Here is a 22,778-nt window from a genome sequence, read left to right on the forward strand (position 1 = left end):
TATACAAAAGCTGTGTATATCGTTAAGTTTTAAAACATTCAAACTGTCATGCCCTCTTTCACATTTGTAGTCTGGCAGTAGGTTTTGCCTCTTTGAAGTTATTCTCTTTTGATTTAAACTAATTAATCAGAGTTTAGTTTTAGCCGTGATTGTTGCAAAGAACATGCCAATTTCTCGAGATGCACCATGGCTCATCTTTTACGAAGCAACTTAGCTGTGCAACATAAAGGGCGTTAGATGTCTTTCTAATTGGTTTAATCTTAATTGGGTTGACTTCATTGCAGAAATCTCTCTAAAGAGATGGCTTTCTCTGCCTTTCATCTTCTACCCCTGTATAAACAGGAGATTAAATGTCCCCCCACTCATTTTCTGCAGAAAAACGCCCCTACACCTGCGAGGTTTGCAATAAGTCCTTCAAACGACTTGATCAAGTGACTGCACACAAAATAATACACAGTGAAGATAAACCCTATAAATGCAAGCTTTGTGGAAAGGGATTTGCCCACAGAAATGTTTACAAGAATCACAAGAAGGTAAAAACAAAAACAAAAAACCACTCTGCTGTTGTTGTTTACAGCTCTGCCAGGCTTAGATTTACAGCTGTTGCTCATTTTAGTGATGGATCAGTACGCTTTGGCATGCTTAGAAACAAGAGCTTCAGGTCTTGCAAAATATATTAGCTAGTGTTCCATTGCGATAGCTTCAGTATGAAGATACTAAATGGGTTCTTTGTTATTGTTTCTTTCTTTTTAATCAACCCAAACTAGTTCAATTGAGTGCACACTTGTTTTGATTTTGTTCCTCTACGAATATTTTAAAAATAACTTTAAAACTTTAATATATATATATAATAGAAATCTATAGTGATGTTGCAGTCATTCTTTATCTTTGTGACAGACATTATCAGGAGAGCCATTAAAGTTTGCACTGATATTTCAGTTAAATATGATTGCAGCAACAGAAAAAACTCTGTCCCCAAAATATAGGGGGACCTCACATTCAGTCTCCGCTAAATGACTCCTGGCTGGGTGATTTAAACTCCAATCTGCCTGCCCTAATTTTGATAATGCCTGTCATTACTTTTGACCCTGGGTTACATTTTCAATGGCATGGCTGCACCCTTGACTGCTGCTGCAGCTTCAAAATTGCAAGACTGTAAAAAATTATCTGGCTGGTTTCCTGCTTAGTCTTTGAAACCCCCTTGCTCTTTCCCTCCACTACCTCCCTCACCCCAACACTTTGATGAAACAGATATAACAATACTTACATATTTTTCACAGTTTGGCTCATGTTATATGCCATCTGGGAATTTGGCACCGGATCTTTGCACCATCTTTTGTGTTTTCAGCCATAAATCATATGAAAGCAATAATAATAACCAGAACGCTTCTAGCAGGGTGAAACAACGATGACTGTTCTTTCCAACGCAGGCAGGATGCATGAGTCTGTTGAAAGACTGACTAGCTTGCGTACATATCAGGATCGTAGTTGACATATGTAACCTTCTTTTAAAAATACAACTTAACATAGTGGATACATTTAGATGAAAGTGAATGAAAGAAATTCTGAGTGGTCAGCTTTGAATTAGAGAGAGAGAAACACATTTTTTTTCTCCCCCTTTTGCAATGTTTGTGTCCTGAAGGAAAACATTCATTTAAAATTACTGAAGCATTTTGCTCAGGATCAAAACCTAATGTGGACCTTGTCCCCCCGTTGCTTATGAATCGCTTTGAGAGTAATGAAAGTACGTTCACATCAGTGCATTTTTATGTATGAGGTGCGAGGATTAAATTCTGACATTTCCATTTTGGAAAGCTCAAGCAACAAAACCGGGATGGACCCCTGCCTCAGACTCTGGGCACCTGGATTTGAAGCTTGTTAAAATATTGGACTAAGTAGATCAGGGGTGGACTCACTTCATTCTGCATGGTTTGTCTGTTTCTGAAAACTGGAATTCTTGTAGTCCACTAGTGTGTTTTCAATTTACAAAGCCAGGCATCACTGATCTCCATTGAGTGATGTAGAACAAGCACATGTGCTTAAAAAGAGCCTAACTTGATTCAAAGCAAGGTACATCAAGTCTTCCATTTGTAAGAGTTGCCACAAGCTGCAAGTGCAAGATGGCCCACAGCACATTGGCTTGTGATTCACCAAGGGATGATGGCCCACTTCCTGCCTATACCTATGGCAGACCATTGATCTGAATGAGTGAGAATAAGTCTGAGAATATTCTGTGCTAATAAAAAAAAAATCTGGATGCACCAACACTAGGAACAGTTGACTCCTGCAACTTGTATGAATTACACTGATTGAGCAAAAGTGTACATTCTGCATAATTAATTCTGCATCTGTAGGTTAGGGAGAGGGGTAGAAAACTAAACAGGGTACTGAAGTCCTCATGTCTCCAATAACTGGACATTCTGTTGGGCCATTCCTCTGACTTATAGCCAGGCTCAGACACTTGTTAGCTCTGTCTGTACAACGTTAAGGAGTGAATTTTTTTAAAAGCAAACAACCCCACCCTCCAAAACACGCAATCATTCCTTATTTAAAAAAAAAAAAAAGCATGTAAGAATTGGCATCAGCTACACTAAATGAACTACAGTGGCTCTCACAGAAGCCTGAGAATCTCAGCTTTTTATCTCTTTCTTTTAAACCCTTATGGTTTCAGAGATAAGACTTGGAAACATGATAGCAATATGAGCTGAAAGCTCAGAGGCCAGATGGTAAGGGGAAAGGGAACTGTAATTCATATGTTTTCTCTTAAGTTTACTAAACCTCTTTATTTTAACCCCAGAAATGAAAGGTTATGACTTTTCAGATTTTTAACACTTGAAGTTAACAATTCTGAACTAAGAATATATCCACACTAGCGGCTGAGGCACAGCATCTGAAATGAAATTACCTGCTAATTATCTTGACTGTGCACAATTAAATATACAAGTGAGCTGTGGCCCACATAGTTGACAAGCTGTTTGTAACTGAGGTCCAAAGCAGATGTGATATGTGAAATGGTTGTATTTATATGACTGCCCCACTCAAAAATATATAGTGGAGGAGGCTGTCGTAATGTTGAAAGTAATAGATTCATATCGGTGAGGGGGCTTCCCCTGGAGGCATCTCGTTTCCCCACATTACCTCCTTCCCCTTCGTCACTAGTCTAGCTCTCATACCAAAAGTGAGCTAGGCTGAGGAGTGTCTGAAGCATCAGACCATGATTAGGTAAGATGGTAGGTGGGCAGGTTCAACTCCCCTCACTTTGTGCAATTTTTGACGTGAGAGTTAGACTGTACTTCTCCCTATAAATATGAATGAGGCAGATCTGTATGATTAGACAACAGTGGACCCATTTACATCTATTTTGACCATCAGGCCTACTTCACACTGAGTGGTAAACCATTGCCTGGGCTGTATGTGGGGGCTCACATGATCAAACCTTCCTTGATAACTACAACAAATCCCTACATATAGGCAACTAGCATGTCAAAGGGACAGACTACAACCCTTTTCTCTAATACCTAATTTTCCATATGCAGGTTGTTTTTTATATATATAATATATGGAGGAGCATTCGATCATGTGAGCCCCCGTCTATAGTTTGAAGTGGCACTGTCTTGACATAGGTTTACCACCACCTCAGTAAAAACTAGGCCTGAAGCATCCACCCAAGGTACTGTAATCTCTTTTTGTACCCATGTTGTGCTACCTTCTGGGAAATGTTTTATTTGTAAAAAAAAAAAAAAAGAGGCTGAGCTTCAATCCTGCTTATGAGTTATATCCTCTTACCTGGAAATCCTTCAATTAATCCCTGGAGTTACCTGGAGTAATTGGGCACATTTATTTATTTTATTTATAACATTTTTATACCACATAACATTGTTAATGAAATTTCTTAAGAGGCTAACAAGATATAAAATATTGCAAAACAGAAATTGAAATACAAAATATAGATTATAAAAACCTGTTCAATGTGTTCATACTTATCCTCCTGGTTACTGTGCATCTCCCAAGTCTGAGCTTTGGCCCAGAAAATATTAAAGTAGTATTTCCCAACATGCTGCCCTCCAGAAATTTTAGACCACAACTCTTATCAGTCCCAGATAGCATGGCTAATGATCAGGGATGATGGGGGTTGTAGTCCAACAAACTCTGGAGGGCACCAGACTGGGGGAAGGCTATAATAGACATAAGTCCTTGTCAAAAGAATCTCTGTGAGAAGTAGCGAAAAGCCATATTTTAGCTTTAGAGTGTACGGGGTTCAGTTCCTTTGCTGTAGATCAGGGGTTCCCAAACTGTGGTCCATGGACCACCAGTGGTCTGCGAGCTTCATTCAAGTGGTCCAGGCATGTCTGTGGATTTGTGGTTGTAGATGGGAGATGACACATTCATTATGTTAAATATTCATATTGATTTTTAATTGTACTTTTACTGATTCCTTTATTTCTTGTATTTTATTGTTGGGATGGGTGAGAAATTCAATTCAGTTCACATTTTAAACTAAAACTATCAACTTTGCACTCTCTGAAACAATACGAGAACTGAAACACAGCCATTCTTTGAAATTTGCATGTATTCAAATTTTGCAGTGTAGTTTGCCAACCAACCAATGCTTACAAAAATGCATATGTTAGGGGAAAGTATGCAAAAAATGATTATACAAGTGAAAATAACACCAAAATGCATGATATGATGAGGAATTGCTTGCAAAATATATTTATTAGGAGAAATTCCCACTAAAAAGTGAGAGAATTTTCTTTAAAAACAACAACAACAAATCACTGCGGAAATGTAGAAAACTGAATTTAAGATTGGAAAAATGAGAAACTGTGAGAAATGAAATTGACAGAACTTTCCATCTCTATTTTATTGTATTACAGTTAAAAATTGTAATACAGTAGCATACAATACAAGAAATAAAAGAAGCAATAAAAATACAATTAAAAATCATACAACATCTAGCACAGTGCATTACAATTGCTATAAAAAGGCAATTAAGTGGTCCGCCAAGACCCTCGGCAATTTCTAAATGGTCCATGGGGGAAAGGTTTGGGAGCCACTGTTCTAGTTAAAGGTTACATACACTGCATACATTTTAAACATATTTAAAGCTTATTTCCCCCCCCCCAAAAAAAAATAATCCTGGATACTGTAGCTTGTTGAGTTCTAATTGTAGCTCCCAGGATTCTTTGGAGTGGGGTGGGGGGAGAAATGTGCTTCATGTATGGTGCATACAGTCAAAGAATTTTAGCTGAATTGGGAAAGATCTCTATCCATGACTTTGGAGAGTCGCTGCCAGGCCACATTTACACTGCACGCTTATTCCACTATTATTCCACTTTAAACAGTTATGCCTTCCCCCAAAGAATCCAGGGAAGGGTAGTTTGTGAAGGATGCTAAGAATTGTTAGGAGACTTGTTTTCTCATAGAGCTACAATTACCGGAGTGGTTTAACAATCAATCTGTCTTCCCAGGGAACTCTGGGAATTGCAGGTCTATGAGGGGAATAGGGGTCTCCTAACTGCTGTTAGCACCCTTCACAAACTACCCTTCCCAGAATTCTTTGGGGGAAGCCATGACTGTTTAAAGTGAAATAATAGTGGAATAAATGTATGGTGTGAATGTGGTCCCAGTCAGACTACACACAGTAGTGGGATGGATGGACTGTACCAAAGATATGCTGAGCAGCAGCATCCCCTAATACTCTAGCCTGATTTGACCTGCATAGATACCTAACAGTAAATGGAAATGGACTGCCTTCAAGTCAATCCCGACTTGTGGCTACCCTGTGAATAGGGTGTTCATGGTAAGCAGTATTCAGAGGGGGTTTACCATTGCCTCCCTCTGAGGCTAGTCCTCCCCAGCTGGCTAGGGCCTGCTCAGCTTGCCACAGCTGTACAAGCCAGCGACTTCCTTGACTGCAACTGCCAGCTGGGGGGCAACTGGGCTCTTTGGGACTATGCAGCTTGCCCATGGCTACACAGGTGGCAGGGCCCGTAACCCCTGAGCCACTCACTGTGGGGGTGATCTTTAGCTGGCCCTTGACACCCAGGAGACATGAGCGGGTATTTGAACTCACAGACTCTGGACTCCCAGCCAGGCTCTCCTCCCCACTGTGCTATACCAGCTGTTATACCTAACAGTAGACATTTAAAATTCCAAAACACATCTAACACATCAGAGGAAGGCACTAACTCAGAATAGTTTTGCAGCTTTGTTGTAAGTCTGCAATAGCCACAGCTTGGTCAGAAGAGCAAAACCCAACACATATAACAGAAAACATGTTTTTTTGAATTTGATATCATCAAATATATATCCATGATAATCTTGTGGTCTTTACACTGAATTGATATTAGAACTATTTTTCTTAAGAATATTTAATGAAAAACAGGACATAGGGATTGTGTCCTCTGAAAGGATCTTTTTATATTCTTTGGGCAGAGGTTGCCTCGACGCCTATGGATAATTTTTTTATGGATACATAATCTGGTGGTGTGAGAGTGTCAGGATAAACTTGGCTGACATGAAGTGTGTGTTTGAATATTTTCCAAGTTTAGGCAGTGCTGTAACTGATGTGGTTTAACATGGTATTTTCACAACAAGGATTTGATTTCAGTTCAAGGTGGCCTAGTCCTCCATGTGTACTATACAAGGCACTTGCACTGCAGTGGTGCTCCAATGATAAGATAGCTAACAATTAGCATCTTGATTGTACACACTTTCATTTCATTTTTGTATAATGCGATATATCATTGAAAGTCTCATTTAAAACCTTCAGATACCCAAATCTTTTTTTAATAGGTATTCCATGGGCCATCCCACATGCATACAGACAGCACATGCACATATGCATACACACATGCATACACATTCCCCCCTCCCAAGCAATTAAGCTCAAGGAAAGCATTTTTCCTTCTCTTTTTCAAGCCTAATTGCCAGAGGAGTGTATGTGATCTTTTCAGGAAGATCATTTCTTCACACTGTTATGAATGCACCTTGAACTTCCTCATGAGCATAGCTCACTAGAAATGCAAGTTCCCCTATTGCGAGTGTAGCAGGACCATTTGCTGGAGTTATCCGCATGTCACCCCACAATATGTTTAAATCTACCCTTAACCCAGTGACAGATACACAGAAAGTAAAATAAAGAGTGGTTTTATTAAGAGAAGAAACAAAGAAAAATATTGCAGTTTACAATTAACAATGAGCAGCTTTCTATTATTCATTCATTCAGCAACACTAGATAAATTAAAGCAAAGATACTAAACTTACACACATTTTCACATCAAGCTCACCCACACAGAAATAAAAGGAAAGAAATCCAGAAGTTGTGTATACCTTTCCTGGAGAGTTGCTAGAAGTCTAAGGCTGTGTGTGAGAGAGACTTTCTTATCTAGCTCAATGAGCCAAAGCTCTGCCCTAGTGTAACCAGCACTAGATTTGAAAGATCTCACCCAAATCCTTAGCTCTGAAGTTCTGCAAATTGTCCCAAAGATGCTGGGGAGCGTTGATAAGAAAAGCAGCTGTTGAGCCCTCCAGAAGAAGGAACTGCTGACCCATTCAAACCCCTCTTGTCTTATAACTTTTCTAACTAAACTTGCCTCAGTGTGAACCTGACCAGGAAGATGTGGACGTGACAAATAACAATGAAAGAGTTTAGGAGTACTGGTCAAGGAATTTGATTTTTTCCAGAAACCATTCCCCAATGAAGTCCCAGATAATAGCAGCAATCTCCCTGCTGTAAATTCCTGAGTTTCAGACAATCATTATCCTGTCTTCCCTTGAAGGTTAAGATCACAGATCTTATGCAAACTGCTTCTTTGTTTGAAAGGAGCACCTGATTCTTACTGGGCAACATTCCCCAAATTTTCATAGGCGTCCATACCCTCAGGCTTTCAAGATATGTAGCTACTCAGAGGTCACGGAGAGGCTGTTTCCCAGGAATCTTTGCTATTGCAGGTTTTCCAAACTCTGGTTCACTGAGGTGAATCAAAGATTAAAATTCCCAATATTTTGTTCCTCATTACACCCCCCCAACAATTAGTCTTGAAGAAAGCCTTTTATTGGACCCAGTACAAGGCTTGCTTATTTATTTATTTAAAATGTTTTTATCCTGCTGTTCAGCCAAAACAGACTCTCAGAGTTGCTTGCAAATGTTAGTGATAAGAGAGCCATTGACCTCAGGCTTAAATATAAAAGACGTGACACAAAAGGAAAAGGGATTGGGAGGGAAGAAGAAAATGCAAACTCGGGTATTATTAGTTCTTAGTTAATAGATTTCTTATGACGACCAGCTGGCATGGAAAGAGTTCAAAGAGAGGAGGAGCCAAAATATTGCTTTTTTTTTTAGCAGAGTGAATGGACACACCCTGCAGTCCCATCTCTCTGCCTCTGCTATAGCCTGATGGAATGGCTGCTGTTAATCCTTACTTCCTCAGATACAGTTAGCCTCCTTCTAAAACAGCCCCTCATGCCACAACTAGGCAACAAAAAAATCATTCTATTGAAGGCAATAGAAAACATTTTTCAAGCTGAATTGCAGCAGGCGCGGGATGAGGGGGAGATGCTGTGGGCTAAATGGGGAGGCCCCAGATTGTGTGTATGGCATTGTCAGTTTATTTTCTATGCAGAAAGCCCTAATTGGGTTTTGAGGTGAACATCATGTTAGAAGGTGCTTGAAAAGTAAATACCTTTAATTCCCTTGTTGTAAGATCTGATTAAGGATGATTCTCAGGTTACTTTTTCACATGGTAAAATCACCACAAGGTGACTTTTTTTAAAGAAGTAACTTTCATCATGTGGCGAACTTTTGAATGGGCAAGACATTGAAATTACAAGAAAGGGGATTTCAAGCTAAAAGTTTGGAAGAATTTTCTGAGTGTGAACTGTTCAAATATTGAACAGATTACCTTGGAAACTGAGCGACTCTCCTTCATTAGAGGTTTTTAATAAAAGGCTAGATGACCACATAGCAGGGAAGGTATAGCAATGTATTCTAATGCACTAGATGACTTGTGTGGTAGGAGCATGTCGCACCTCCCTTTTAGCAATGGGAATAACACAGACACAGGTTTATGGGTGAAGTAGGGCCACAACTATATTGATTAGAGCAAGTAAAGTGGGGTTGGCATGGCAGTACGGCAAGGATCCGCTTCATTCTGGCAGCCCTTGCTGCAGGAATGCTGAGTCAACCAACAAGCAGTTGGGAACTATTCTTGGGAGTTGATCTGCATTTAACTGAAGTGAGGCATGAACCCAAGGCACCTGTGACCAACCAGTGGGAAGGGTTATGAGCTGGATGAGGTGACGACACTCCCAAACTAGGAGCATGGCCATCATGGACCCCACTGGACCCTTTATGGGGGTCCCCCTTATGACTGATCCTGCCCAATGCCCAATGCCTAAAGTTGTGAAAGGTGAATGAACGCCTAACAACTGCACAGAGGGATAGGCGAAAAACCTGCTCAACACTGGGGCCAGATTCGTTGAGAGGAAAAATTCCTATCTGGCCCCGTCAACCAGCAACCCAGTTAAATACAAACTGAGCAAGGATGGGCAGAAAAGCTGGCAGTGAAGAAAGAGACCAGCACTCAGCAGGCTGAGGCCTTTTAAAGGCCCGAGTCTGGCTCTGACCCTCAGGTTCTCTCGCAAGACTGCCTGGGATTGTGGGCAATCCTGCGAGAGCTGGACGTGGATGGGAGGATGCTATTGCCTCCCTTCCATCACTGTCTGGGAGCGTGTTCCACCTCACAACTGGCACCCCAAGCCAAGGCTCGAGGCTTGGCTTCTGAGCTTGGCTTCCAACTCTATGATTCTATGTTCTTCATGTGACAACATCTGGCATCTTTCACACGAGGGAACGTGGACTTTGCTGTCACATGAAACTGACATTTTCAATATGTGACCCTCACATGGTATAGTCACTTCATGAAAAAGTAACCACATGAACAAGTAAAAAGGGATGCGAACATTATTTTAGCTAGGGTATTGGCTTCCAGGTGGTGTTTACTACGACCCTGGACTTGCTTGAAAACATATCGCAGGTTCCTTAATGAAAATACCAGTAATGACCCAACCTTCACAGAGAGGAAGATTTCCCACTAGTACCAATTTTCTCCTGCATTGTGCAGCCAAATGAGAGCCTTGGGTGTGTTCTGGGGAGGCGCTCTCATGTAGAGCAACAATAAAGCCCAACAGCCCTCTGTGTGAACTGACTATACACCCTACAACATGCTGAAGAATTTTGTACAATGCACAAGAGTTCCACAGCGGGCAGAAGGGTGCTCCACAGAATACATGTCAGGTTGGAGAGTCCCTTGAAAGTACAAAATATGAAACCTAGTGTGGTGTTGTGAGTAAAATGTCCAACTTGGACCAGGGAGACTAGAGGTCAAATGCTCGCTCAGCTATGAAGCTTACTAAGTGACTTTAGGTCAGTCATACTCTCTCAGCCCAATCTACTCCACAGGTATGAACATTGCCCCTAGTTTTTTGGAGGAAGGGTGAGATAAAAATGTAACAAATAATAATAATACAAGCACTAAGTTGCAGCATAGGATAACAAGCTGGTTTTGTACAATAAGGGCTTCTGGCTTTGCTGATCCCTGCCCCAAATGGATGGCTTGTATGTTTAACGACTAACTGTGGAAACATTAGCAGCTACTGAATTAAAGGGGGGATACAAGACAGAGAGAGAAATTACAGTAGTGTCCCTACAGATTGCCCATAAACAGAAGTGCTTGTTTGGACACTCCTCATGGGTAAGCCACAGTGTCAAATAAACAGACACATATTCTTGGCAACTACGCCTTGCGCAATCAAAATAATTAAAAACCCCTACTGCATCCAGAGAGCTCACAGTTATCTGGGACAGCCCTGATAAGACTAGGTCTCTCTATCAAATATGATGCAGAAGAGAATCTCTTTAAGTAACTGGACCCAGAGCTACCTGTACATTCCTCTTCAGGTTTTCTAACAGATCAGGCAGCCACCTCACGTTGTAGGTGGGCTTTAGAAGATGGCTTGAGATCTTTAAAATGGTTGCACTGATCATGTTTTCCCACATAACATGTCACCCAATTGTCATATTTTGGTAGTAGGGAGAGAGGAAGAGGACTCGTGTGTGTGTGCGTGTGTGTTTGTTCTTTTTGTTTCTTTGAGACCTGCTTTATATCATTATGCTCTTTAAATTACTTTAGTATACAATATGAACACACCACTTCAGTATATGTGTGCATATTTAATTCCCAAAGACTTGTGGAAGTATAGTTGGACTGTATCAGAGACCCCAAATGAATTCCCATCCTCTGATACTGGCTTTTCACACTGGGCAAAAAGAGGTAGAAAAAGGTCATAACCCAAATATCTCCTCTAGGTGTGCCCAAGAGCTGGCAGGATCAATGTCATCTTTAAGAACAAGTGAGTGAGGTATACAGTGGAACCCTTTGCATTTGTAGCACTGATTTTTTTAACCTACTTTGCATAGCTAAAATGTTGAAAGTATTTGAAAAAGAGCAAAAAGCAGAATAGGAACTGCCTGAAATAGATAAAATCTGAAAGAAAATCCTCACTGCTCAGATATGTAGAGTGAATTAATAAACCAGTTTTCTACTAAATGAATTGTGGTACTGCCTGTCTAATTTTAATGATGTTCCAGACTTTGTATAGCTCCAGAGAGAGTGACCAAATGCATTCAAATATCTTAGAAGCTTCAACTATCTTTACATTTATTACCATGTTAAGAAGGTCCTCTAACCATTGGTCTACTACTGTACTGCAGTCATGTAGTGGCAAATTCAGAAATGCTGGAGCCCTTCATGATAGTCACAGCTACACACTTCCCCCTTTTTTTCTTTTGCTGCTGGGTTGAGAATGAGACCCTTATAATTACCTTCCCCCACCACAACAGATGTCCTTAGGAGCCAATCAACATGAAAGGGGAGAGTGTTAGCTACTGAGAAGAGTCTTCTCAGTGGCTTACTCACCTCTTTTCACTCTGATTGGCTCCAATCAGCAGGCAAGAAGCAAGTTAGAAAACTCTTCTGCTCAGTGGCTAGCATATTCCCCTTTCATGCTGATTGCCTCATAGGACACTGGAGACATTGGGACCCTACTGCCAGAAACATAAAGGGTCTAAGACCCCCCGAGACCCTGGATGACTACACCCCTGCTGTACTGTGACCAGATGTTTGGTCATCCAGCACTGTAGAACAAGCGCCTTCTCCGCTAGGGCTTCTCTTGTAATCTGGTAAATTTGTATCTTCAAACAGCAGCCCATATGCACTGCAAACTGCTTTTGAAATTCTTAGTTTCTCTCTGGGCTTCTGTTAGGAAGAGAAATTAGTCAGAACTGTATTGCACAAAAAACAGTTGAACAGTTCTTTGAATTATGAACATAGTCAATGAAATTCTTCCTGCATTCAATTGGGAGCTAATTTAAACATCACAAGTCCCACGATGAGGCCAATAAATAAGTGTTTATCCTCACGCTTGGTATGGCAGGCATAGCATTTAAAAGCCTCTTATGCTATGTATAGGCTCAAATTTGTACAAAGTCCATTCACCAGGGCCAGTAATTGCCAGGGATGTGCATTGCCGCAACTGGTGTGGAAACACTGTGCACATTTTGGCATATGCATGGGATGAGAAGCTTTTAAATCATACTCCCAATGCTTTTGGGAGGCTATAACATTTTACATTGGCCTGATCATTCTTGCGAGGGAGCAACTGTGGTTGTGGTGTTCAGGCAAGTGGTTTAGAAATAGAAAAGCCAACAAAGGGCTGTTAAGTGGCAAAGCAAGGGAAAGTATACTACAGCTATTCTAAATGAAACTAAGGGCTTGTTTACATGATCTGGGAATAGGGTGGCCAGATGCAAAAGAGGGCAAGGCAAGTCATGCAGAAGAGGGAATTTCAGCAGTTCTAGGTTGCAACCTATATCTACTGAAATTCCTTTTTCTACTGAATTATTAAAGGTGCAGGAGGCCTGCTTTTTTTTGCGTCTGGCCACCTTGTCAGGGAAGCAGGCATGGTTTGATGAAAACTGAGCTGAATTAACAATTCTTTATGCCAAAAATTAATCCCAAAGTGATACAGCCGCACCTTCATGTTCACAGGCTACTGTTTTTGTCCTGAATTCTGTATCCCATCCATCTGTATCTGGGAAATCCCTGTGCAAGTTAATCCCTATGCAAGTTAAAAGTTTCTTAATTTGGCACAAGAGACAAGGCAAGTCCAAGTCTTCTAATTATCTGGGGGCACCTTCTTGTGCTTTCACTGTGATTTAGCTTCTGAGCAGATTAAAATAAATCAGAAGCTAAATCCATTTAAGGAGTTTTAAAACCAGGTTAGCTGATCACCTAAGCAAGCCCCAACTGTGTTTTTAAACGAGGGGGGATTTTTCACTCATGCATGGTGCCAGATTAACAGCCCTACAGACTGAAGCCTTCTATTTATCCACAGAACAGGTACAGCACAGTCAGCAGCCATGCAAGCTTCCCCACAGCAAAGTATCATCCAAATGTCTCAACCCTGTTCTGGAGGATGCACCTGTTGAGGTGAGAAGGTAGTTCAGTCTCTTTATGTCCAGACTTGATTTGGCTTTTCTGTAGCAGCTGCTGTTCAAGAGTCATACCAATAGCCCTAAAAAGGATGTGGACTTTGAATAAAAGCATTTAGCCATTTGTGTAGGCCACCTCCTTTAAAAAGTGTCATTAAATTATAATTTTGTTCTATGCAATGAAGTGATGACTTGAATATACGATGCAATAATTTTTCTGGGTGGGTCATTTCCACATCGTTTGCCATAGATTATCAGAAAATGATAACTGGGAAGCATGGGCTTTTTAGTTTCCTCAGCCTCCTGCTTCATTTCAGGAGGCAGCAAAGATGAATCCTATGTTTCTTCACAGAAAATGATGTTCCATGGATAAGGAATGTCATTTCTGGTTAAGGGGAGACTGGAAAGGTTTCTCCTGTCTCCCCATTGCCGGTTTTGCTGTCCCCCCATTCGCAAAGATATATAAGCTTGAAAAGGAGGTGGAGGGCTGATAGGGGCATGTTTCATCCATTTGGCTGAGCGGTCTTGGAAAGCCTCAAAACAACTCAAGTTCCCCCTCCCCTTGAGCATTTTCCAGGATGGCTTGAAAAAATAAAAAGAATGGTTTTCACAGTGAGCCACCACTACTTTGGTACTACAGTGTAAAGTGAAGAACTATGTTGTTTTGGTTTTTATTTATTACATTTATATCCTACCCTTCCTCCTAACGGAGCCCAAGGTGGGGGAATGGTGTGGCAAGTTGTTCTGGATGCACTTGAATGGAATGTCCCATCCTGCATTCCCCATCTGTCCTCCTGCAACCAGTCTAGAATGTATACCTATAATGAAGAATAGGGAGCAGTTATCTTGCAGGACAGCGTCTGGGAAGATGAAGCATGAGATTTGAAAGTCGCTATATTCTGCCTAAAAGCCATTGGCTAACTTATGTATTATTTTTATGACCTTTTCAAAACACTGTTTACCAGTTTCCATGCATAGTCATATGGTAGCAATCTCCTATTGGTCACAATTCCTATGCTGTGTCGGGGGCTTCTCTTTGAAGGTGCCCAGTACATTAAACAAGGACAGCAAGGCATGTAATGTTCATAGTGGCTGTTTTCTGGCTATGAAACATCCATCTTGCAGTCTGCTGAAGCCCAGAAGTAACATTAGATTTCTTTTATTTAAGAGATAATTATTCAGATCATTTAGCTTCATGTTTTTAATCTGTTTTTGAGTAGTCAAGTCCATTCTGGGTTATGGTAATGCACTTTATGTGTGGCTTCCTCTGTGGAGGATGGGGAAACTTTAGCTGGTGCAGAATGCAGCAGATGATCAGGCTACTACAGTTTCGAATCTACTAATCATATCACTACAGTTTTATTTATTTATTTATTATTTTATTTATACCCCACCCTTCCTTCTAGCAGGAGCCCAGGGCAGCAAACAGAAACACTAAAAACACTTTAAAATATCATAAAAAGACCTTAAAATACATTAAAACAAAACAACTTTAAAAACATTAAAAAAACCTTTACAGTTTTGATTCATTTGCGCTTGTTTCCAGCTTGTTTCTGGACACAATTCAAAGTGCTGATTCTAACTCACAACTCCCTAAATGATTTGGGAACAGGTTATTTAAAGGTCTGCTTCATCCCATATAATGCTGCCTGTTGACAGTATTTAACATTGGAGGCCATGCATGCTCTGTGCCCACTGGTTTCAGAAGCATGAAAGACACTGTAAGGCAGGGCCTTTTTTGTTGCGGCTTCTGGGTTTTGGACCTCACTCCCTAGAGAGCTTCAGTTAACTCCCCCCTCTCTTAAGCTTTAGGTGTCTTGCTAAGACTTTTTTTAAGTTCATCAAGGATTTAACGTGGGTTAGAACTCTGTCTCCCTATTTCAGTGCTGAATTGTTTTGCTTCTGGTTTTATTATATGAAATTGCTTTTATAATTTGAACTGTTTTTACATTATTTTGAACTGTTAATTTGAACTGTTTTTACTGTGTTTCATGAACTTTTTGTAAGCTGCTTTGAGTTTACATTAATATTTATTTATTAAATTTATATTGTGTCCTTCCTCCCAGCAGGAGCCCAGGGCAGCAAACTAACACTAAAAACACTATAAAACATCATAAAAACAGTCTTTAAAATATATTAAAACCAAACATGTTTAAAAACATATTAAAACAAAATATGTTTTAAAACATCTTTTAAAAAAAACTTTCAACACATCTTAAAAAGAAATTCCAGTGCAGACACAGACTGGGATAAGGTCCCTACTTAAAAAGCTTGTTGAAAGAGGAAGGTCTTCAGTATGCGCCGAAAAGATAACAGAGATGGTGCCTGTCTAATATTTAAGGAGAGGGAATTCCAAAGGGTAGGTCCCACTACACTAAAGGTTCGCTTCCTGTGTTGTGTGGAATGGATCTCCTGCTAAGATGGTATCTGCAGGAGGCCCTCAACCTGCAGAGCATAGTGACTGACTGGGTATATAAGGGGTAAGATGATCTTTCAGGTATCCTGGTCCCAAGATGTGTAGGGCTTTGTATACCAAAACCTTGAACTTAGCCCAGTAGCTAATAGGCAGCCAGTGCAATTCTTTCAGCAGCAGGGTGACATGTTTGTTTATTTATTTATTTAAAATATTTCTATCCCGCCCTTCTACCCTATAATAGGGCACTCAGGGTGGCTTACAAAAATAAAATCAAACATGTACATAATAAAATTGTAAACAGTAGAATCACAAAAACATTAAAATAAATTAAAATACATAAAATACAATTAAATGTTAGTGATACCCTGCTGAAGTGAGCAGTCGCTCCGCTGCATTTTGCACCAGCTGCAGCTTCCAGACCAATCTGAAAGGCAACCCTACATAGAGCACATTACAGTAATACAACCTGGAGGTTACAGTGGACAACAGTGGTCAGGCTACCCTGTCCAGAAATGGCCACAGCTGAATTACCAGCCAAAGCTGGTAAAAGGCACTCCTAGTCACCTGGGCCTGTAGTGACAAAGATGGATCCAGGAGCACCCCCAGACTACAAACTTGATCTTTCAGAGGGAGTACAACCTCATCCAAAGCAGGCAACTGCCCAATTATCCCAACTTGGGAACCATCAACCCACAGTGTCTCCGTCTTGCTCGGATTGAGAGTCAGTTTATTGGCCCTCATCCAGCCCACCACTGAGTCCAGGCACCAGTCCAGGGCTTTCATGGCCTCTCCCAATTCAAATGTTATAGAGAAATAGAGCTGGGTATCATCAACCCACTGCTGACACCTCTCCCCAAATCTCCTGATGACCACTCCCAAGGGCTTCATATACATGTTAAATGCACTGCGGACAAGATGGTACCCTGCGGCACCCCACATCACAGCTGACAGAGCCAAAAGAGAATCACCCAATGCTATTATCTGAAAATGACCCTGGAGATAGGATCAGTACCAGTGTAAAACAGTGCCTCCAATACCCATCTCACCAAATCGGCCCAGAAGGGTACCATGGTCAATGGTATCAAAAGCCGCCGAGAGATCAAGTAAAAATAACAGGGTTGCACTCCCCCTGTCCTTCTCCCAATAAAGATAATCCAGCAGGATGACCAAAACTGATTCAATCCCATAACCAGGCCTGAGCCCAGACTGGAATAGGTCAAGATAATCTGTTTCATTCAAGAGTACTTGCAATTGCTGCACCACAACCCTCTCAATCACCTTCCCTAAGAAGGGGGTATTTGTGACCAGTCGGTAGTTGTTGCAGACCAATGAGTCCAGGGTGGGCTTTTTCAGGAGCTGTCGGATCACCACCTCTTTCAGGGCAGCTGGAACCACTCCTTCCCACAATGGCTCGTTGAACGCACCCTGGATCCACTCGGTCAAATTCCCTTGGCAACTTTAATAAGTGAAGAAGGGCAAGAGCTGAGAGGACACATTGCTGGCTGCATCGTCGCAAGCACCTTGTCCACGCCATGAAGCCAGATAAACTGAAACCAATGCCAAGAAGTTGCAACAGATGTTGCACTGGCCACCTCACTGGGGACTACAGTAGATGTGGATGGGGCATCAAGATTGCTATGGAGGCAAGCAACTTTACTCTCAAAGTGTCTTGCAAACAATTCACAGTTGGGCTTCTGAAGGGTCTAAAACTCCATTTTCTGGAGTTGATGTCAGCAGACCCCTGACAAAATGGAAAGGCTCCACTGGAAAGCTACTTGAGGATGCGATAGTGGCAGAGAAGTGGACCTTTGCCACCCTCACCACCAAACAGGCACGGTTATGATGTTTTACTCATACCCAGTCAGCTTCACAGCATGTCTTTTGCCACTTGCGCTCTAACTATCGTCCAGCCTGTTTCATTGCCCTTAGTTCACTGGTGTACCAAGGTGCAAACTGGGCTCCACAATGCCAGAGAGGGTGCTTGGGGTCAACAGTGTTAAGAGCATGATGTGCCTTGCTGTGCCACAGCATGACAAGGGCTTCAATAGGGTCACCTGCTGTATCTACTGAGAACTACCCCAGGGCATTCAGGAATCCAGTGGATTCCATTAGTCTTCGGGGACAGACCATTTTAATCTGTCCACCACCCCTGCAGGGAAGGATCTGAGCCATAAGTCTAAACTTCACCAGGAAGTGATCTGACCATGACAAAGGGGTGACATCCACACACACCCATCTCCAGAACACCCCTTCCTCCATCTGGAGCAAAGGCCAAGTTGAGGGTGTGCCCTGCCCTATGCTTTGGGCCAGTGACAACTTGAGGCAGCCACATGGAGGCCATGAAGTCCCAAGCCAGAACACTAGAGGCAGCCTCAGCAGGGACATTGAAATCATCCAAGTCTTTCGTTCTGGGCTCCTCCAATACCAGAGCTGCCAGCTCAGTCAGAGAAGCTCTGGGCAGCAGGGTGGATGGTACACCAGCACCAAACCTAGTTTACTCTCTCCTTGGCCTGACACCAGGTGCAGGCCCTCCCAGCCAGCTCCAAGACAGAGTGGTTTCCTGGTGACAGAAATGGAAGTCCTGTAGTCCACAGCAACCCTTCCTACCCATCCCTGCAGCCTGTGCTGGTGTTGCACCAAATATCCAGGTGGGCAAAGCTGGGTCAGATCAACTCCTCCCAGCTCACCCACCCTGGTCTCGGTAATGCACACCAAATCAGCATGCTCTTCGATGATTAAACCATGGATGAGTGTGGTCTTATTGTGTGCTCTGGCATTAAACAACAGCATACAAAGGTCAGTGGGCACAGCAGATGAGCAACAAGAAACCCATCCATGAGAGGAGTGGGAGTGAGGAACAAAGCGTAGATAGCCTTGACTTCATCTTCTATGGTAGCTCACTACTGCCCCATGGCTATACCTCCCTCTGCCCATGATCACTGAAATTGGGGTGGTATCACCCATGTTCCTCCTTACTAAGGCTCCTCCTAAACACCTGATACGGGCACAAGAGCCGAACAGCAAAACCTACCTGAATCAGTTATCCTAGTAGGTGTCTGAGAGAATTGGGAACCATCAGACCCACTCAATATATTTCACACAGGACACTTCTACTCCCCCCCCGTCTCACACCCAGGGAGGGCCAGCCTTCTACCAGTTGCAGGCTCTGACTCTGAAGGCTTCTGGCAACTTTCTCCTATCATTCAGTTCACTGCACAGGATCTCACCCTGCATAGGAACTACACATGCCCACCCCACTACTAATCTCCTCTAGATTGGTTAAAAAAAAAATAGGAGTAACACCCTCACCCTTGGGACTCCCCAAGGGATGACCTTCTTTGGTGTCGTCTCTTCGGTGGTGACCCCGCCAGTGGCAGACCCACCGCCCAAGGGCAGCTGGACTTTTATGCCTCCTGACCCAGCCAGATGCTGATGCAGGATTGACTGCAGCCTCTCTCTGGATTCAGGGTCAGGCAGGGGGTCCCAGTCCTTGCAGCACCTACCAGGGACCTCAGCTATCTGGAGAGACAGCGATCCAGAGGAGCAAGCAAGCAAGCAAGCACCCAGATGCTCAAGTACTCACTCCCAGGGCAGGTCTTCTCCAGTCTTCCAGTGCTGCAGCATTATTTTAATAATAATAATAATAATAATAATAATAATAATAATAATAATAATACATCTTGCCCTTCCTCCTAGAAGGAGTCCAGGGCAGCAAGCAAACAACAAAACACTAAAAACATCTATAAAGCATCTTAAGAACAAAGCATCTTTATAAAGAAAATCCAAGTACAATTTTTAAAAAATAAATTAAGAAAATCTACCCAGGGACAAAAATATAAATATAATAACAGGAAGCAAATACAGGACATTATTCATACTTGTTACATTCAGCAACAGCATTTTCATTGCTGTTCATTTCATTCCAGTCACAGATATCTAGCAAAGGTATCCATGAACAGAAAGCAGGGAAGCCATTTTTTACCAATTCTTCCTTCATCCTGGGCCCTCCTAAATGGAAATGGAGTGCCTTCAAGTAGAGTAAGGTTTTCATGGTAAGCGGTATTCAGAGAGGGTTTACCGTTGCCTTCCTCTGAGGCTGAGAGGCAGTGACTGGCCCAAGGTCACACGATGAGCTTCATGGCTGTGTGGGGATTCGAACCTTAGTCTCCCAGGTCGTAGTCCAACACCTTAACCACTACACCACACTGGCTCTCTCTGAGCCCTCCTAGGGCTCCTTAAATTTTGCTCTGGAGTGTTGGAGGATCTGTTGGATAGTAGGATGTACTGCAAGGTGCAGCAGAGGGAAGGGGAAATACATTAAAATTGCCTCCCTGCTTTCCATTAGCAAAGGCCTCCACTAGATCAAAGACCTTTCCACCCATAGAAGAGCACTCCTGGATACGACCCTTTATTTATTTTATTTTATATAAGAGAAATTACATACCATTTGATTATGAAAAACGTCTGAGTGGTTTACAAAAAACATTCAAATTATTAATAAAAACATTTAGAACAAGTAATGAAAAACATCTTAAAATGATTAAAAACAAGAGTAGATATTAAAACACATCAGCATCTACGTGTCTGCATAGGCTTGCCTAAACAAAAAGCATTTTAAGCAGGTGCCAAAAAGAGTACAGTGAAGGTGCCTGCCTGATTTCACCACTTTGAATGAGCTATTTGATACTACAAAGCTCCTTCGTTTTTCAAGTAATTTCTTAACTGTAGATGGTATTTTGGTTTCCTATTTGTATCATTTGTTATGTGTGAAAAGGGCCGTTTATTGGGTAAATAGGTGAGGCAAAAATGGGAGGGGGAGTGGCTGGCTTGTAGTAAAGTGAGAAGCTGTTGCTTGAATGGTATGTTAACCTTGGGAAATTTCAGAGATCATTTGAAGGATATCAGCAAAAGTGAAAGTGACTGAAGAACTTTAGTGCAACACAGGTCTAACAGGTTGTGGTCCAGGTCACGTGCAATGCTTCCAAATCACTTAAAACACTTTATTCCATTTTATATTTAATGGAAACTTAGATTCCACCCCTTTCCTGCCAGTATGTGGATAGAGACGGAGAATTTGTGGTGTACATCCATTTGCTCATGGCTTTATATTTTGTTTATGATTTTATTTTGGCCATAATGCACTCTAAATATGGCAAACAAGGATCTAGTCACCAAAATTCTATTATTACTTACCTCTGTTTCAAAATAATAAACAAGGTTGAGTTGAGACACAGGAATTTAGTCTAGTTAGTCTAGTTAGATTTTTAAACTAAAGAAGATGGAGTTAAGCAGCTGGCTGAAATATAGGCTGCAATTAACTGAGGAAATGCTATTCTTTTTTATGTTGTGTGTGTCTGTACCGCCCCTTAAAAATCTAGAGTGGAGTTTTTATCTCTATAGCCATGATTATATTCACACTTCTCTATTTAGAGTATATCTGCTTGACACCAACCACACTAAGGGTGCAATCCAAGTCGTATTTACTCTAAGTTGAGGGGAGTTGGATATGGCAGGCCCCCAGCTGAGCTGGCAGGGTCCTGGCTGTGCTGGGCTCCACTGACAGAAGCCCCTCTGCTGCAGTGGAGTTGGGACTCTGCTGGCTCCACCAGGGGTCTGCCAGGGAAGCCCAGCCTGGTGGAAGGCCAGAAAAAGGGGTGTTCTGGGGGTGTGACGGAGGAGGGGCTAAGGGGGGGACTTCCAACTCCCGTTCGGAGCGCTTCTGCGGGTTCTGATCTGGGCCAAAGTTACGCTGAGAAAAAGATCAGTCTAAGAAAATTAATTTAATGGAAGTCAATGAGGAGCGCTTACTCATTGGTAGGGGTATTCGTGAGAGCCGTTTTTTCTTTTGTGCACACAGCTCCTGGCAGAGCCAATATTCTGGTGGGCCAGTGGCTCCCGAATGGGAAATGGATGCCGTGGAGCATCCTGCTGGCTCCTCCTCTGCCAGCACCCCTTCTGCTGGCTTTCCATGAGTTGGATTGCTTTGCCTGTTACTAGCACATGGAATTAAGCCTTTGTTGCTTCTTTGCCTGAACCAAGGCAAAATCTCTTTTGAACTAAGCCAGTGAGGTTAGCTACAATTATTGTAATGACTTCTAATTGATTTCTCTGAGCCTTTCCCCTTTAAATATATTATCTTTCATCTACAGACCCATTCTGAAGAGAGACCATTTCAGTGTGAGGAATGCAAAGCGCTGTTCCGAACACCATTTTCTCTGCAGAGACACCTTCTAATACATAACAGTAAGTGCTAATAGAGAAGGTCAAGAAGTTCAGCCTTCACCACTGACTTGTAACCCATTAGTTCTCTCTCTCTCTCTCTCTCTCTCTCTCTCTCTCTCTCACACACACACACACACACACACACATACACACATACACACAAATTAAAGGCAGCCGCCGGCAAGATCATATCACTCCAGTGCTAAAAGAGTTGCACTGGTTACCAGTTGCTTACCGGGCCCAATTCAAGGTGTTGGTTTTGACCTTTAAATCCCTATACGGTCTCGGCCCAGTCTATCTAAAGGAGCACCTCCAGCATCATCAGCTATGCTGCCCAACAAGATCAGCCTCAAAAGACCTTCTCTCCATCCCATCAGTCAAAACAGCCAAACTGGTGAGGACTAGAGAGAGGGCTTTTTCAATTGTGGCCCCCACTTTGTGGAACTCCCTCCCAAATGATCTCCGCCATGCCCCTTCTATGTTGAGCTTCAGCCGGGCCTTGAAGACCTGGCTCCTCAGGCAGGCTTTTGGGGTGGGTTAGATTTTATCTTCATTGTTTTTAGATTTTTAATGCCTATGTATTGT

At 42.2% G+C, this 22,778-nt stretch overlaps 1 protein-coding gene across 4 annotated transcripts in view; it reads left to right on the plus strand.

Annotated features, from left to right (window-relative positions):
• The window catches only part of PRDM5 (PR/SET domain 5), a 186,725-nt gene that overhangs the window by 107,434 nt on the left and 56,513 nt on the right, over nucleotides 1-22,778 (plus strand). For 3 of the 4 annotated variants that reach the window (XR_009757961.1, XM_061585206.1, XM_061585208.1), the window contains exons 10-11: nucleotides 376-533; nucleotides 22,121-22,214. Coding sequence is in view for 3 of the 4 variants with exons in the window: in XM_061585206.1 (XP_061441190.1) it covers nucleotides 376-533; nucleotides 22,121-22,214 (252 nt within the window). In the remaining variant the exon portion in view is untranslated. Of the gene's footprint in view, nucleotides 1-375; nucleotides 534-13,458; nucleotides 13,554-22,120; nucleotides 22,215-22,778 lie in introns of all 4 variants that reach the window. The other variant, XM_061585207.1, reaches the window with a different exon arrangement.

The sequence above is a fragment of the Rhineura floridana genome, chromosome 9 (assembly GCF_030035675.1).
Source record: "Rhineura floridana isolate rRhiFlo1 chromosome 9, rRhiFlo1.hap2, whole genome shotgun sequence".
In the NCBI taxonomy this organism is placed as follows: Eukaryota; Metazoa; Chordata; class Lepidosauria; order Squamata; family Rhineuridae; genus Rhineura; species Rhineura floridana.